At 46.6% G+C, this 14,788-nt stretch overlaps 1 protein-coding gene across 1 annotated transcript in view; it reads left to right on the top strand.

Moving 5' to 3' along the window:
* Positions 1 to 12,653, top strand: part of LOC144454398 (ephrin type-B receptor 2-like) — a 94,976-nt gene extending 82,323 nt beyond the window's left edge. The window contains exons 3-6 of the mRNA XM_078146219.1: positions 1,174 to 1,858; positions 5,292 to 5,355; positions 12,163 to 12,223; positions 12,414 to 12,653. Coding sequence (XP_078002345.1) covers positions 1,174 to 1,858; positions 5,292 to 5,355; positions 12,163 to 12,223; positions 12,414 to 12,653 — 1,050 coding nt within the window. The remainder of the gene's footprint in view (positions 1 to 1,173; positions 1,859 to 5,291; positions 5,356 to 12,162; positions 12,224 to 12,413) is intronic.
* The last annotated feature ends 2,135 nt before the right edge of the window (positions 12,654 to 14,788 follow it).

Raw genomic sequence — 14,788 nt, 5'->3', positions numbered from 1 at the left:
GTGTGACCCTGGGCAAGTAACATAATCTCAGTGTGCCTCAGTTTCCTCATCTGTAAAATGAGAGGGTTGGACTCAATGACCTCTAAGGACCCTTCCAGCTCTGAATCTATTACACTGTGTTCCTATGATTTTTCTATCAGACTTGGAACTCCCTGATAGCAGGAATTGTATTGTCATTGTACTAACAGAGGTAGGAGGTCTCCTAGCAGCAGCCAAGATGTTAAGGATAATGCTATGGAGCCTACCTCTCCTCCCTCCAAGAATTCTGTCTCCTGTAGTGCTCAGAATCCATCTATTAATACAACAGTCATTTAATGTTTTTTTTTAATATTTTTTGTTTACACATCACCTTTATTTCCAAATATAATCTTTCCCCTGTTCCTAAGAAGGAAGCTATCCCTTGTAACAAAGAATAAAAAAGAACCAGGCCCCCAAAAAGCAGCTTAGCAAAACCAATACAAACATCAGTATTGCCTGACAACATATGCAGTATTCCACACCCATAGTCTGCCACTTCTTTGAAGAAGAAGAAAGGAAGGTGTATTTTCTCGGCTCTTCTCCAGAACCAGACCTGATCATTATAGTGACACAGACTCGGTGTTGTTTTGTCTTTCTTTGTTTATGGTGGTGTTGTCATTGTGTAGATGATTTCCCTGGTTCTTCTCCTTTCACTCTGCATCAATTCATGTAAGTCTTCCCATGATCCTCTGAGTTCTTTATATACCAAATATCCCCAAAATCTTAGCTTAAAGGCTCAGCATTAAGGGACTTGGGATACTTTGTGTAGTTTCTTGTGAAACAGTAATATTCTGTTTTTATTTATGTATCTCAATTTGTTTAGTTTCAATCCATGGGTGCCCATTTTTTTTCTAAGTTTTTTCTGGGTTTTTTGTTTGTTTTTGTTTGTTTGTTTTTGCTAAAAGGACAAAATATTTTAGCATACGTGGGACTTTTCTTCCTGCCTTTGACCTCTTTGGGGTATATATTTAATAATGGGATCTCTGAGTGAAAGAGTATGGACATTTTAGTCTCTTGTTTAGCCTGACTCCAAATTACTTTCCAAGATCTGTTATTTATTAGGCATCTTAAAGAAGCCCATAGTCTAGCTGCTCCGTAGATCCCCACTTGCAGATGTTAATTAATTTGACGTCTCCTTTTGTGTCCCGTGCGCAGTGGGAGGAAGTGAGTGGATACAATGAAAACATGAACACCATCCGGACCTATCAGGTGTGCAATGTCTTTGAGTCTAGTCAGAACAACTGGCTCCGTACCAGGTACATCCGGAGACGAGGAGCTCAGCGCATCCACGTGGAGATGAAGTTCTCTGTCCGGGACTGTAGCAGCATCCCCAATGTCCCCGGCTCCTGCAAGGAGACCTTCAACCTTTATTACTATGAAGCCGACTTTGACTCGGCCACCAAAACCTTTCCCAACTGGATGGAGAACCCATGGGTCAAAGTGGATACAATTGCAGCGGATGAAAGCTTTTCCCAGGTGGATCTGGGGGGAAGGGTGATGAAAATTAACACAGAGGTTCGGAGCTTTGGGCCTGTCTCCAGGAATGGTTTCTACCTAGCCTTTCAAGACTATGGTGGTTGCATGTCCCTCATTGCCGTCCGTGTGTTCTACCGAAAGTGCCCCCGGGTGATCCAGAATGGGGCTGTCTTCCAGGAGACCCTCTCCGGGGCTGAGAGCACATCTTTGGTGGCTGCCCGGGGCACCTGCATCCCAAATGCCGAAGAGGTAGACGTTCCCATTAAGCTCTACTGCAATGGGGATGGGGAGTGGCTGGTGCCCATCGGGAGATGTATGTGCAAGGCTGGCTACGAATCAGTGGAGAACGGGACCGCCTGCCGAGGTAATGGAATGCTCTTTCTGTTTCTTCTGATTAACTCTATTTTGCTGCCTCTAGAATGGGCTGATTCTTGGTGTGGGTCAATTCTCATTGTGCTAGAGTGGGTTGTTGGTGGGGACAAAGGAGAAAGGTTGAAATAGCTTCTTCTCTGGTGCCTCAGGATTTGATTCAATGTCAGAGAGATGTCAGACTCCTTGTACCCTAGCCCCAGCTATTTCTCAGGACACCGTGAGCATTGGTCAATGGAACGGGCTAGACCTCTGCTCTCTGTCAGGAAGCCTTGGTTTTTACCGTGGACCATGGTAAGGTGACACTCCAAGTTGGAAGTCACCTGAGAACACTGCATTTTGACATGTTGTGTATATTGTTTTACTGCTTTTGATTAATACCACTTTGCATCAGTGTATATAAATCTTCCCGTGCTGATCTGTATTTGTCACATTCGTCATCTCTTTACAGAGTGTAGAGGTTATTCCATTACGTTTGTGTCCCATATTTTGCTTAGCCATTCCTCATTAGAAAGACATCTACTTTGTTTCTAAGTTCATAATATATTAAGGTGGAAGGGTCCAGAGAACATAGAATATCAGAGTGAAAGCCCCTATCTGACATCAGGCTTTTGTCCCTTTCACTCTCATATTCTTTGTTCTAAGGCTCTCTCCCAGCTCTGACAGTCTGTGTTCTAAGGGCCCTCCCAGCTCTGGCAGTCTGTGTTCTAAGGGCCCTCCCAGCTCTGGCAGTCTGTGTTCTAAGGGCCCTCCCATCTCTGGCAGTCTGTGTTCTAAGGGCCCTCCCAGCTCTGGCAGTCTGTGTTCTAAGGGCCCTCCCAGCTCTGGCAGTCTGTGTTCTAAGGGCCCTCCCATCTCTGGCAGTCTGTGTTCTAAGGGCCCTCCCAGCTCTGACAGTCTGTGTTCTAAGGGCCCTCCCAGCTCTGACAGTCTGTGTTCTAAGGGCCCTCCCAGCTCTGACAGTCTGTGTTCTAAGGGCCCTTCCAGTTCCAACATTCAAGGTTCCAACATTCTTTGTTCTCAGATTCCTTCTGCCTCTTGGCACTTTACAGTCTAAGGTCCTTTCTAGTTCTGACATTCTGTGACTATAATTTCCTGATTTCAATTTTTGTTTCCCCATTTAAGGGAATGAAAAGGGAGGGCCTGATGGGAGAGACAATACCAGAGAAAATCGACAGCTAGTATCTCTTTTAACACCTGGTGGCTCCTAATCAAGGAAAATTGATTAGTCCCCCCCACTCTCATGCTGGCCCAGAGCCCCCTTAGAGGGGCAGTTTCTGAGCCAGCTGTCCCCATGTGAGTGCCAATTGCCGGCATGGAGTGATTAATGAGCTAGGGGAGTGCAGAGCCACACAGCCCACAAGTGCAGCCTGTGAAACAGCTGCCCAGATGTGGGGCCTCCCAGAGCCTATGGCTAGAAAACAGACCCTGTGACCTGACTTCCTCACACTCTGCATATCTCTCCCTCCCCTGTTCCCATCCCAACCTTTCACTCACTCACTCCTTCCTATTCCTTTTTCCACTGGTTTTGTGCACTGAGAAGAGTGTGGAGGCCCCCTGACAGGTCCTTTTTCCTTATCAGAATTTTTGTTAACTAAGTACTGGTCCAATTATATCCAGCCTTTTCAGGAACCTAAAGGATTCCTGAGCTGAAAGGGTCTTTGCAAGGGCAGTGAAGCCTCTGCCTGTCTCCAGGCTGTTCCAGACCATTCTTTTATGGAATGTTAGGATTGGAAGGCTCTTTTGGATCATAAAATGTGTGACTATGGGATGTGAAAATTAAAATGGCTTTAGAAGACAGAATATCAGTGCTGGAAAGGACCTTAAAACAAAGAATTTATTATCCAGACAGGGTATATTGAATATTAGAATCAGCAGGAACCTTAGAATGTAGAATGTCAAAACTTGGAGGCATCTTAGAAACAAGAATTTCAGAACTGGGAAAGACTTTAGAACAAAGAACATAAAGTTAGGAGAGGCCTTAAAACACAGGATGTTAGAGCTGGGAGGGGCTTTAAAAGGCAGAATATCAGTATGGAAAAGCCCTTAGAATAGAGAATGTCAAAGCTGGGAGGGTCCTTAGAACAGAGAATGTGACAGATGGGAGAGCCCTTAGAACACAGAGTGTCAAAGCTGGGAGGTCCCTTAGAACACAGAATGTCAAAGATGGGAGAGCCTTTAGAAGCCAGAAGGTCCCAGCTGGGAAAGTCCTTAGAACAGAGAATGTAAGAGCTAGAAGGAACCTTAGAATGTGGAACCTTGGCTCTAAAAGATATTTGAGAACATAAAATGTGGGAATGTAGATTGTTAAAGCTGGAAAAGAATTGAGAACACTGAATGACAGTTATAGACTGTTATATCTGAAATCATCTTTGCCAAACCATGTAGTGCAAGCCCTTCTTTTCAAGATGAGAAAAGAATTATCATAAGACTAACTCATTTACATAAGACTTTAAGGTTGCCAAGCACTTTCTATTATAGTAAATCTTTTGATCCCCAAATCCTCATTTTGGGGCTCCAGACCTAGTTAGTGGCTGTTCCATTCCACCTAAGTGGCCATACAGACACATCTCTTTCCCCTGTGGGCCATCCCTGTGCTCGTGCTGTGGGCTTTACATCAGCCAGGCACACGGCAAGGCAGGGGTTCATTTATAGTTGATGGGCAAGTTCCTTTTTAAGGCCCTTTTGGGAATGAGGTTTATATACTAGAGCTCCGAGGACCCTAGGGGATATGTCCCAGGAACATATCCTATGGCGAAACAGATACCTTTGCTTTTTTACTAGCTGTGTGACTTCGGATAAGCCATTTCCTCTCCCTCACCTTCAGTTTCCTCCTCTGGAAAATGAGGGAATTGGTGTAATTGATATTGAAGGTCTCTAACAACTTTACAAATAATCCATCCTCTCTCCCCCTCTCCATTCCTTGTCTCTTCTTTCCTCACCCACCCCACTGTGTGATATTTCCACATTCCAGCGCTCCTCTGGGGACTCACTCCTGGCTTAGGTCCTATGGTATAAAGAGGTCCAGCACTGATATCTCTGGGGCTTTAAGCAAAGCTAGTAATGTAGAAAGAGGGTGAGACTGGTCTCTCTTCTTTATGTTAATTCGCTCTTCCCTATGTTAACTTTCTCTCAGTCTCTCTGTATCTCTGTCTCTGTCTCTCTCCCTCCATCCCTCCTCCTTCCCTCCCCCTTCCATCCGTTGTTTCTCTATCTCAGGTGGGGATGGGGGGGTATATGTCTTGCTCTTCCTCCTCCTCTCTTTCCCTTTCTGTGTCTATGTTTCTATCTCTCTTGTCTTCTCATCTGTGTGTTCATGTCTGTCTCTTTCTCTGTGTCTCCGTCTTTCTTTGATCCTCCCTCTTTTAGACTCCCTCTTTTAGTCTTTCTCTTCCTTTGTCTCCCCATCTGTCTCTGTCTCTCTCTAGGTCTCTCCTCTATGCTCCCTGTGGAATCAGTGCAGCCCCATGGGCATGCCATCGCTCTCCAACAGTGAGCATCAGCTTCCTGGGCCTGCTTCTTCCAGTAGCAAGCCAGGAACTGTAATTGATCTGGAGAAAAAAACTGCCACAAGCCTGAGTGTCGAGATTGTGTCGGAGCTGGAATGGGGTTTCTTTATGTTTACCTTGGACGAAGAGAGGGGTTTGTGGCCAGTACAGGACACTTAGAGCCATGTGTTCATTCATAGGCTGCAATTTAGATTTTATGTCAGTGAGCCTTTGGGTTCCTCTTCAAATAGTCATTTTCTCTCTCTGCCCCCTCTTTGTCTTTCTGTCTCTGTGTGTGTGTCTCTCTGTCTCTCTGTCACTATCTCTCTGTCTCTGTGTGTGTGTGTGTGTGTGTGTGTGTGTGTGTCTGTCTGTCTGTCTTCCTCTCTCCTTTGTTATTCCCTTTGGCTTCTTGTTTTTTCCCTCTTCTTTTACTTGGAGTCCACCCATCACAGCTCTGAAGGTTACTCCCCTTTGGTCTGTTTTTGCACCCATGCCCACACACTTACACACACACACACTCACTCACACACACACTCACTCATACTCATCTCCATCTCCTTCCTCCAGTAACCCAAGGAGCACAATGCTCTAACATTCCATGTTCTAACACTCTAGATTCTAAGAACCCTTCTAGCTCTTGGATCCTATGTTCTAAGAGCCCTTCCAATGCCTGCTTTCTGTATGAAGAGATTTTGCAGCTCCAGCATTCCATATCCCATCATGCCTTGCCAGCTCCGGTCGGCTTTCAGTGTTCTGTATTTGAAGAGCCTTCCCACATTCTGTATTCTGAGATACCTGCCCACTCTGGCAATCCTGTATCCTAAGAGCCCTTCCAAGTTTCCTATTTGATGTGTTCTGGTATAATACTGGAGGTGGGGAGACAGGTCAGTCTAAGAATGAGCCAACTGGCCCAGGGAATGGGGGAGGTGAAGAGTCAGAGAGGAAGACATGGGTGGAGTAGATGCAAGTTGGAATACTTAGTGGAAGTGTGGTGACCTCTTCCTCCCAGCTTATGTGCTTTTCCTAGAAATTTCTGCCCAACCAGGGGTGGGAGAGGTGTCAGTGGGCAGGCGATCAGATATCTCAGGAGGTCCCAGATGTTGCCTTCAGGAAGGGTTGAGGGAGAGCCAATAAAGTCAGGGAAATTCTAGTGAAGAGAAAAGGTCCTCTTCCCTCCTCCCTATGCCCTTCTCAATTATATCTGGAAGCTGGATTGGAACCTTAAAGACCATTTGGTCCAGGGGTTAATAGCCTGAGGTCCATTAATTATTTTTTTTTTAATATTTTGATAACTATTTCATATATTTGGTTTCCTTTGCAATCGTATATATTTTGTTTTAGGCACTTAATACCGTGACTGTGAGAAGGGGTCTCCAGGCTTCATCAAGCTGCCTGAAGGGCTTACAAGACAAAAAAGGCTCAGATCTTCTGCTCTGGTGAATCCTTCTTCATTCCACCCCACCACCACCTTAGTCCAGGACCTTATGACCAAACTTACCTGGACTCTTGCAACAGCTTCCTAATTGGACTTCTGGCATCCAGTCTCACACCCACCCCCCGTCTTCCCAAACTGTCTTCCACGCATCTGCCAAATTCATTTTTTCTAAGACACAGTTCTAACCAGCTCACTCCTTTACTCAGGAATCTTCTGTGGCTCCCTGTTTCCTCCAGGATAAAATGCCAGCCTTTCTATTTAGCACATAAAGCGCCCTCCACGGTCTCATGTCAACCTTCCTTTCTGAATTCATTTTGAATTTTAGGTGGTTCAGTGGCTAGTGCAGTGGACTGTAGTCAAGAAAACCTGAGTTCCAATGTGACCTCAGCCACAGCCTCCTAGCTGTGTGACCTGGAGCAAGTCATTTGACCTCTGTCTGCCTGCCTCCCTTTCCTCACCTTTAAAATGGGGATCATAAGAGCAGCTACCTCCCAGGGCTGTCTTGAAGATCAAATGGGATAATATATGTAAAGGGCTGATACCAGGCACATAGTAGGTGCTTAATAAATGTTTGTTCTCTCCCCCTTTTCCCTCCCCTTATATGGTCCGTATTCCAGCCAAGCTCTCCTACTTCCTCTTCCCGATGTACTGTAAATCTCTGTATACTCCCATCTTTGCCCAGGCTGTCCCCTATGCCAGGAAAGCCATCCCTGCTCACCTTGACCTCTTAGGATCCCTAGCTTCTTTCAAGGCTAGGCTCTGATGCCATTTCCCACGAAAGGCTTTTCCTGTAATGGTAGATGCTTTGCATGCACCTGTCTGCCCACAAGTTGACACACAGTAGATGCTTAAAAAATGCTCATTGACTGACTACACTAAATATAAAATGTCAGAGGTAGAAGAGACCAGTGAGTCCACAACTCCCCATGTATCCCAGTGTACAGGGCCCACAGCTTTTCCCTGGCTTCCCAAGTTGGGTAGGGAGCTGCGCCTCCCTCTGAGAACCCAGTGAGATCAGACCCAGGGGAGAAAATCAAGTCATAGGATTTAGACCTGGAAGGGCCTCGAGAGATGATGTCATTTAACTCCCTCATTTTACAAATGGGGACATTGAGGCTCAGAGAGTTAACCATCTTACCCAAAGTAGGACATAGCAGAGTATTGAGGCTCAGAGAGTTAACCATCTTACCCAAAGTAGGACATAGCAGAGTCAGAATTTGAACCCGACTACATTCTTCCTCTTCTTATGGGGAAGAGTAGCCCGTGTTTATTTGCCTCTAATGCTTCACCGCCCATGATTCACTGTTTAACTCCCTGAAGTCTGACACCTGATTCTACCGCTCTCCTGAAAATGCTAAGAAATAAGTGACCCTTACCCTTCAGGTTCAGCGGCTTTTCCTCAGGACTCATCCTCCTTGACCTTTCTGTGGCTTTCCATAACACTGACCACCGCTTCTTCCTGCATGTTCTTCTCCCACTGGCTCCAGCGGTCATCTTAATTCCCCCCTCCGTGGCCTTTGCTGGCCAATGGCCTCCTCCAGCCCTCTGAGGGTGGGTATCTTCCCAAGCCCCTCCCTGGCACCTTTTCTCTTCTTCCTCTCTATTTTATCCTTGGGTGATCTCATCTCTGGCTTCAGCTGTCATCTCTATGCAGATGGGTCACTCTCAGCTCTCTCCAGCCCACACCTCAACTCCGAATTTTGGTCTTGTATCTCTCAACTGCTTCATGGACATCTCTACCTAGATGCCATCTGGAAACTCAGACTCAACGTGTCTGAAATTGATCTCGTCATCTTCCCCCCAACCCCATGCCCAAACCCGCCCAATCTTTCAAGTTCATTATCTCTGTAGATGATGCCACCATCCTATCACCCAAGCTTTCAAGGCTCAAAATCATTGGCGACTCTTCTGTCTTCTTTATCCTTCCCTCTTCCAGGTCCTGTTCATGTCCCTTCCACAATGTCTCTATCAGGGGCAGCTAGCTGGTGCAGTCGGTGGAGCACTGGATCTGGAGTAAGGAGGACCCGAGTTCAAATCTGGCCTCAGACCAGACACTTGACACTTACTAGCTGTGTGACCCATGGTACCCTGTGACCCCATCTGCCTCACCAAAAAAAAAAAAGTATGCATAATGTCTCTATCCATCCCTTTCTCTCTCTGCACACAGTCACTTACCTTGGTTAAATCTTCATTCCATCTTGCCTAAACTATTGTCTTAGTCAACAAGCATTTATTTTTTAAATAGTATTTTATTTTTTTCCAATTATATATAAAGACAATTTTCAACATTCATTTTTTAAGGTTTTGAATTCCAAATTTTTCTCCCTCCCTGCCCTCCTCCCCAAGACAGCAAGCAATCTGATATAGGTTATACGTGTACAATCACATCAAACATATTTCCATGTTAGTCAGAAAGCATTTATTAAATGCCTACTGTGTACCAGATCCTGTGCTAAGTGCTGGGGATCCGAAGAAAGGCAAAACCAGTTCTTGCCCTCTGGGAGCTTCCATTCTAATGGGGGAGCCAACGTGCAAACGAGTCCATACAAACGAGGTACATACAGTCTCCTAATGGGGCTCTCTGCCTCCAGCTTCTCCCCTCCCTAATCTGTGCTGCACACAGCTGGCAAAAGAATCTTCCTGAGGCACAGCTTTGACCATTAACACTCCCAAGCTCAAAAACCTTCAGTGATTCTCTATTGTCAACAGGAATTTGTCCTCAAAGTACGGTCTGGAGACCTCTCAGGGTCCTTGAGACCCATTCAGGTGGTCTTCGAGGTCAAAAATATTTTCATAATAATACTATGTTTTCATTAGTAATACTGTAAAACCCTCATAAACTAAAGCTCTTTGTGAAGCCCTCCATAATTTTAAAAGTATAAAAGGGTCCTGAGACCAAAAAGTTTGAGAACCATTTTCCTTCTCCAGCTCATTTTACAGATGAGGAAACTGAGGCAAACAGGGTGAAGTGACTTACCCAGGGTCATCCAGCTAGTAAGAGTCTGAGGCCAGATTTGAACTCAGGTCTTCCTGACTCCCAGCTTGGCGCTCTATCCACTGGGCCACCAGTGCTAGGTGCTAGCCACCTAGCTACTCCTTGAGAGCCATTGGTCTGTAAATCCAAACTCCGTAGCTTGGTATTCAGGGTCTTCCACGCTCTGGTTCCAACCTATATTAGCTCAGATTACTCCCATTCATATACTTTTGGACTGTCTACTACCCCTAGGAACGCCTATTTATCCCCTGGGCTTGACCTGCTCTCTCCCACCTCTGAACATTCGCACAACCAACACCCCCCCCCCCCCCCCCCCCCCCCGCCTTTCTGAATCCTCTTCCCTTCAGGCTGATCTCAAGCTCCACCTCCCCTATGAAGCCTCCCCTCATCACCACACCCAACCTCCAAATGCTGGCTAAATGTGACCTTTCCCTCTCCATTTTTTTTTCTTTTTTTTTTTTGGTGAGGCAGTCGAGGTTGAGTGACTTGCCCAGGGTCACACAGCTAGTAAATGCCATGGATCTGAGGCCAGATTTGAACTCCGGTCCTCCTGACTCCAAGGCCGGAGCTCTATCTATTATGCCACCCAGCTGCCCCACCTCTCCATGTTTTCCTAGAATACTTTGAAACTCTCCCTGGCCCCCTTTGCTTCCTACTTTGTGTTATTCAAAGTACTGTGCTGGGCCCTGGAAGTACAAAATTTTTTTAAAAAGTAATAATAACAGTGTCTCTTGCTTTCAGGGAACTTGCATATATGTATTTTGTATCCCCTCCAACAGAATGACATTCTTGGAAAGCAGGAATTGCGTCCCTGTTTGTCTTTGTAACCTCGGTGCCCAGTGCGTAGAACTATAAATTTAGCCCTGGAAGGGACCTTCTAGGCCACTGAGTCCAAACCCTGAGTTTCACAGATGAGGAAACTGAGGCAGTTAAGTGACTTGACCAGGGTCACTCAACTAGAAGTATGTAAGAGATTGCAAGCCCTCAATTAAATTGAATTCAATTTCCACTCCGCCTCGATGTCTCAAGGAGGTACTTTGCTTTTCAGACTTCAGCTTGCAAATTTCTAAAATGAGAGGGTTGGATTCCATGCTCTGCAGGTACCCTTCTAGGTGGAGACGAGCAGCTCCTGCTTGCCTGGAGGGAGAGGAGAGGGGAACAGAGTGAAGGAGAGGAAGGGACCTGGAAGGAAATCCAGTCCCTGAAAAGCACCCAACACAGTCCAAGTTGGAAAGGCTGGCTTGGTAATAGATTTTAACGAGAGCTTCCTCATTGCCTCCGTGCCCTCCAAACACAGCCATAAATAGCTGGGGAAGGTTCCCAGTCAGTCTCTCCACTGGGCTTTTCAGCTGGTGCAAGAAGCCAGGGATCTGGAGGAAAAGAAGGGGGCTATTTATCGAGGACGTTTATGCATTTCAGCAGTTTAAGCTATGCTGAGCCGGTAACACGACGGGATTTGGAAGCAGTTAACAATCCTCCGGGAAAGAAAGGGGAAAAAAAGGCCTGGGCTGCAGCTGCAATAGGCCAGGGCTTCACTGGTGCCCAGCCCCCGCCTGGGGAAGGACCACGTCATCCCTGCCTCCCCAAAGTTCCTCTCATTAGCCCTGTCACTCTCGAGCTCGCTTGTGATACTTTGACCATTTTTCATAATTAACTCCATCATGCTGCTGCCTGGTACAGACCCAATTCTCTCTTTCCTGATGACAGCTTCCTCTTCCCTTGTTCCCATCTCACCTCCAGTAGTAGCTGGAGATCCTTGGTCCAAACTCCTTTTGAGTCCTAGAAAAGTGAAGGCCACACAGGCAGTAGATAGCAGAACAAGGATTTTACCAGGGTGCTCTGATGCCAAGAGAAGGAGCCTTTTGGTGAATTAAAGTTTACCAGACAGTTTCTTCATAATAGTTTTGTGAGGCCCTGGTGTTATCTTCATTTTATAGAGGAGGAAACTGAGGTCCAGAGAGAACTGGCGTCATAATACGTATAAAAACACTGCAGTTCAGTAGCTGACAATTATATAGTGGCGTACAGTGCCTTTTATGAATGTTACTCCAATGAAAAAGGGTGTTGTGTAAGGATAAAGACCTGGCCTTGGAGCCAAAAAGACCCGGATTCGAGTCCCAACTCCAGTACAAACTGGCCTAACGATCCTGATCAAGACACTTTAACTTCTCAGGGCGCTAGGCGAGTTGTATCAAATTCAAACATTAATGGGAGCCTGTATACCACACATAAGAATCCCTGTAAGCCACATGTTGACTTAGCTTTAAAATGTAATTTTTTCCTTTGTTTTATTGTATTTTTATTTATTTTGTTAACTATTTCCCAATTCCATTTTAATCTGGTTCGGGGGGCTGAATGTTTGACACCTGTTCCCTCAGATGTAGCTACAGTTATAATTTTTGGGTGAGGGGCCTACCTGAAATTCACCTTTTGACCTCGGTAAGTGTCTCAGACACGTCCCTTTGTCTCCACTCCCACGGCTGCCAACCACCCTGGTACAAGCCTCATCACACAGTGGCTGAGCCATCCCAGCATCCTCCTAGGGGCCGTCTTGCCTTGTCTTACCCCATTTCAATCGGCTGCTGAGGACATTTTCCTAAATTGCTGCTCTGACCACGTCAACATCCAGCTTGGAGAATACCGGGGCCTCGCTGTCACCCTCAGGATCGAACATAAACTCCTTTGCTCGACACTTAACACCCTTCCCAGATTTTCTGTTCTTCTACTTTGTTCTGCTCGTGATGTCTATGATGCAGGCCCCCTGGCCAACTTGGCTGCTCCTGACACGACGCACCAGCTCCCTGCTTTTTGTGCGACTGGCAGCCCCATGTGCCTGGACGCCCTCTGCCTCTTCACCTCCAACTTCTAGCTTCTCGGCTTCCTTTGCGACTCCGTTCCAGTCCTCCTGCTGCAGGAGGCCTTTCTCTGGGTATCTCCTCCCCTCCCAGAGTCCCTTCCCTCTGAGAGCTTGTATGGGCATAGCTACTGCCTCCCTGATTAGGGGGTGAGGGCCTTGAGAGCCAGGGCTTAGCATGGTGCCAGGCACATTAAACGTGTTTGATGAAAGTTTGTTGACTGAGTATCCTAACATCAGTACAGAAAGGATGTGTTATCTATATATGTGTGTGTGTGTGTGTGTGTGTAAGGAAGGAAGGAAGGAGTGAGGGAAGGAAGGAGGAAGGGAGGGAGGAAGGAAGGAAGGAAGGAAGGAAGGAAGGAAGGAAGGAGGAGGAGGAAGAGGAAGGAAGGAAGGAAGGAAGGAAGGGAGGAAGGAAGGAAGGAAGGGAGAGGAAGGAAGGAGGAAGGAAGGAAGGGAGGTAGGAAGGAAGGGAGGAAGGAAGGAAGGGAGGAGGAAGGAAGGAAAGGGAGGAGGAAGAAGGAGGAGGAAGGAAGAGGGGAGAGGAAGAGGAGAGGAAGGAGGAGGAGGAAGGAAGAAGGAAGGAAAAGGAAGGTAGGAAGGAAGAAAGGAGGGAAGGAAAGAGGAGAGGAAGGAAAAGGGAAGGAGGGAAGGAAGGAAGGGAGGGAGGAAGGAAAGAGGGAAGGAAGGAAGGAAGGAAGGAAGACAAGTATTATCTACTGGCTATTTTGTGCCAGACAATGAACTATACAACAACCCTGGGGTGGAGTTGTGCAGTGTAGGTATCCTCATTTTACAGTTAAAGACACTGAGGCACACGGAGGTTAAGTGACTTGCCCAGGGTCACACAGCTACTATCCTCAGACACATTTGAACCCAGAACTCTATCTGCTGCCTGTGGCTTAGCAGATAAGTCCTAGAGAGTTGCCTGAGGCAATAACAGGTCAAATGACTTGCCCAGGGATGCACAACTAAGTGCTAGAGGTAAGACTTGAACCTAGGCTTTTCTGATTCCCAAACCCAACACTTTGTCTCCTGTACCATATTGCCCCTCCATTCCGGTATTTCTGGTCATTTGAAGTGTCGTAGGGAGGGGGAGCTGCACCCAGAGACAATGTATATCTCACCCAAAGTCACATCATGAGTTAATGATGGAGTCCAGGCCAGAACCTTGGGCTTCTCACTCCTGCCAAGCATGATGCATTCTTTCTCTGTCTCTGTCTTTCTCTCTTCGCACTCTCTCTCTTTCTTTCTTTCTTCTCTCTCTCTCCTCTCTCTGTCTCTTTCTCTCTGTCTCTGTGTGTGTCTTTCTCTCTCTCTTCTCTCTCTTCTCTCTGTCTCTCCTGTCTGTCTGTCTGTCTCTCTTCTCTCTCTTCTCCTCTCTCTCTCTCTCTCTTCTCCTCTCTCTCTCTCTCTCTCTCTCTCTCTCTCTCTCTCTCTCTCTCTCTCTCTTTCTCTCTCACTCCTTGCCCTGCACCACGCTGTTTCCTGAAGCCTGAGCAGTGGAGGACAGCAGGGCCTTGCGGCGTCTCTGAGCTAGGCTGGCTTGCTTCGGGGCCTACCAGCTCCCCGACAGCTCGTGTTTTACAGTGTTTCACAGTTTACGAATCACTTTGCCTGCGTACTCATTTGACTAAAAGTTGTTGCTCCTCAGTGAGGACAAAAAAGAAGGCTACAAACCTCTTTGAGTACAACGGGTCTTAAAATTGGATGAGTTCCTGCCTCTTTGTTTCTTGCTGAGTGACCCTGGGCAAGTCACTTAATTTTCTCATCTGTTAAATGAGAACACTGTCAGTAGCACCTCCCTTACAGGGTTGTTGGGAAGAGCAAATATAATAACAAATGGAAATGCCTTTTTTGAACCTTCAGGTGCTTTCCAGGATGTCCCAAAAGTCCTAGTGCTGTTTAAGCTCGAACCCCCCTCTGGGACCGCCAGATGTGGGTCGCTTGACATAATGGGTGGAGAGGCTTTCTGTAGGGTAGTAGAATCCTATAGAAATGTGAGTCATTATTGTTCCCTTATTAGTATATTTATTATGTGGCCTGCCCAACGTCAGTCTGAGAGTTAGAGGCAGTTATTAGAAAGGAGCCAGGCTGCGGAAGAGGGGGCTCTCTGCTTGAACTAGGATTTCTTCCCAGCCTAGTCT

The sequence above is a fragment of the Phascolarctos cinereus genome, unplaced genomic scaffold, assembly GCF_003287225.1.
Source record: "Phascolarctos cinereus isolate Bilbo 61053 unplaced genomic scaffold, phaCin_HiC Scaffold_726;HRSCAF=1367, whole genome shotgun sequence".
NCBI classification, from domain to species: Eukaryota; Metazoa; Chordata; class Mammalia; order Diprotodontia; family Phascolarctidae; genus Phascolarctos; species Phascolarctos cinereus.
The sequence above is the reverse complement of the archived record's forward strand: the minus strand, read 5'-3'. Positions and strand labels throughout refer to the sequence as shown.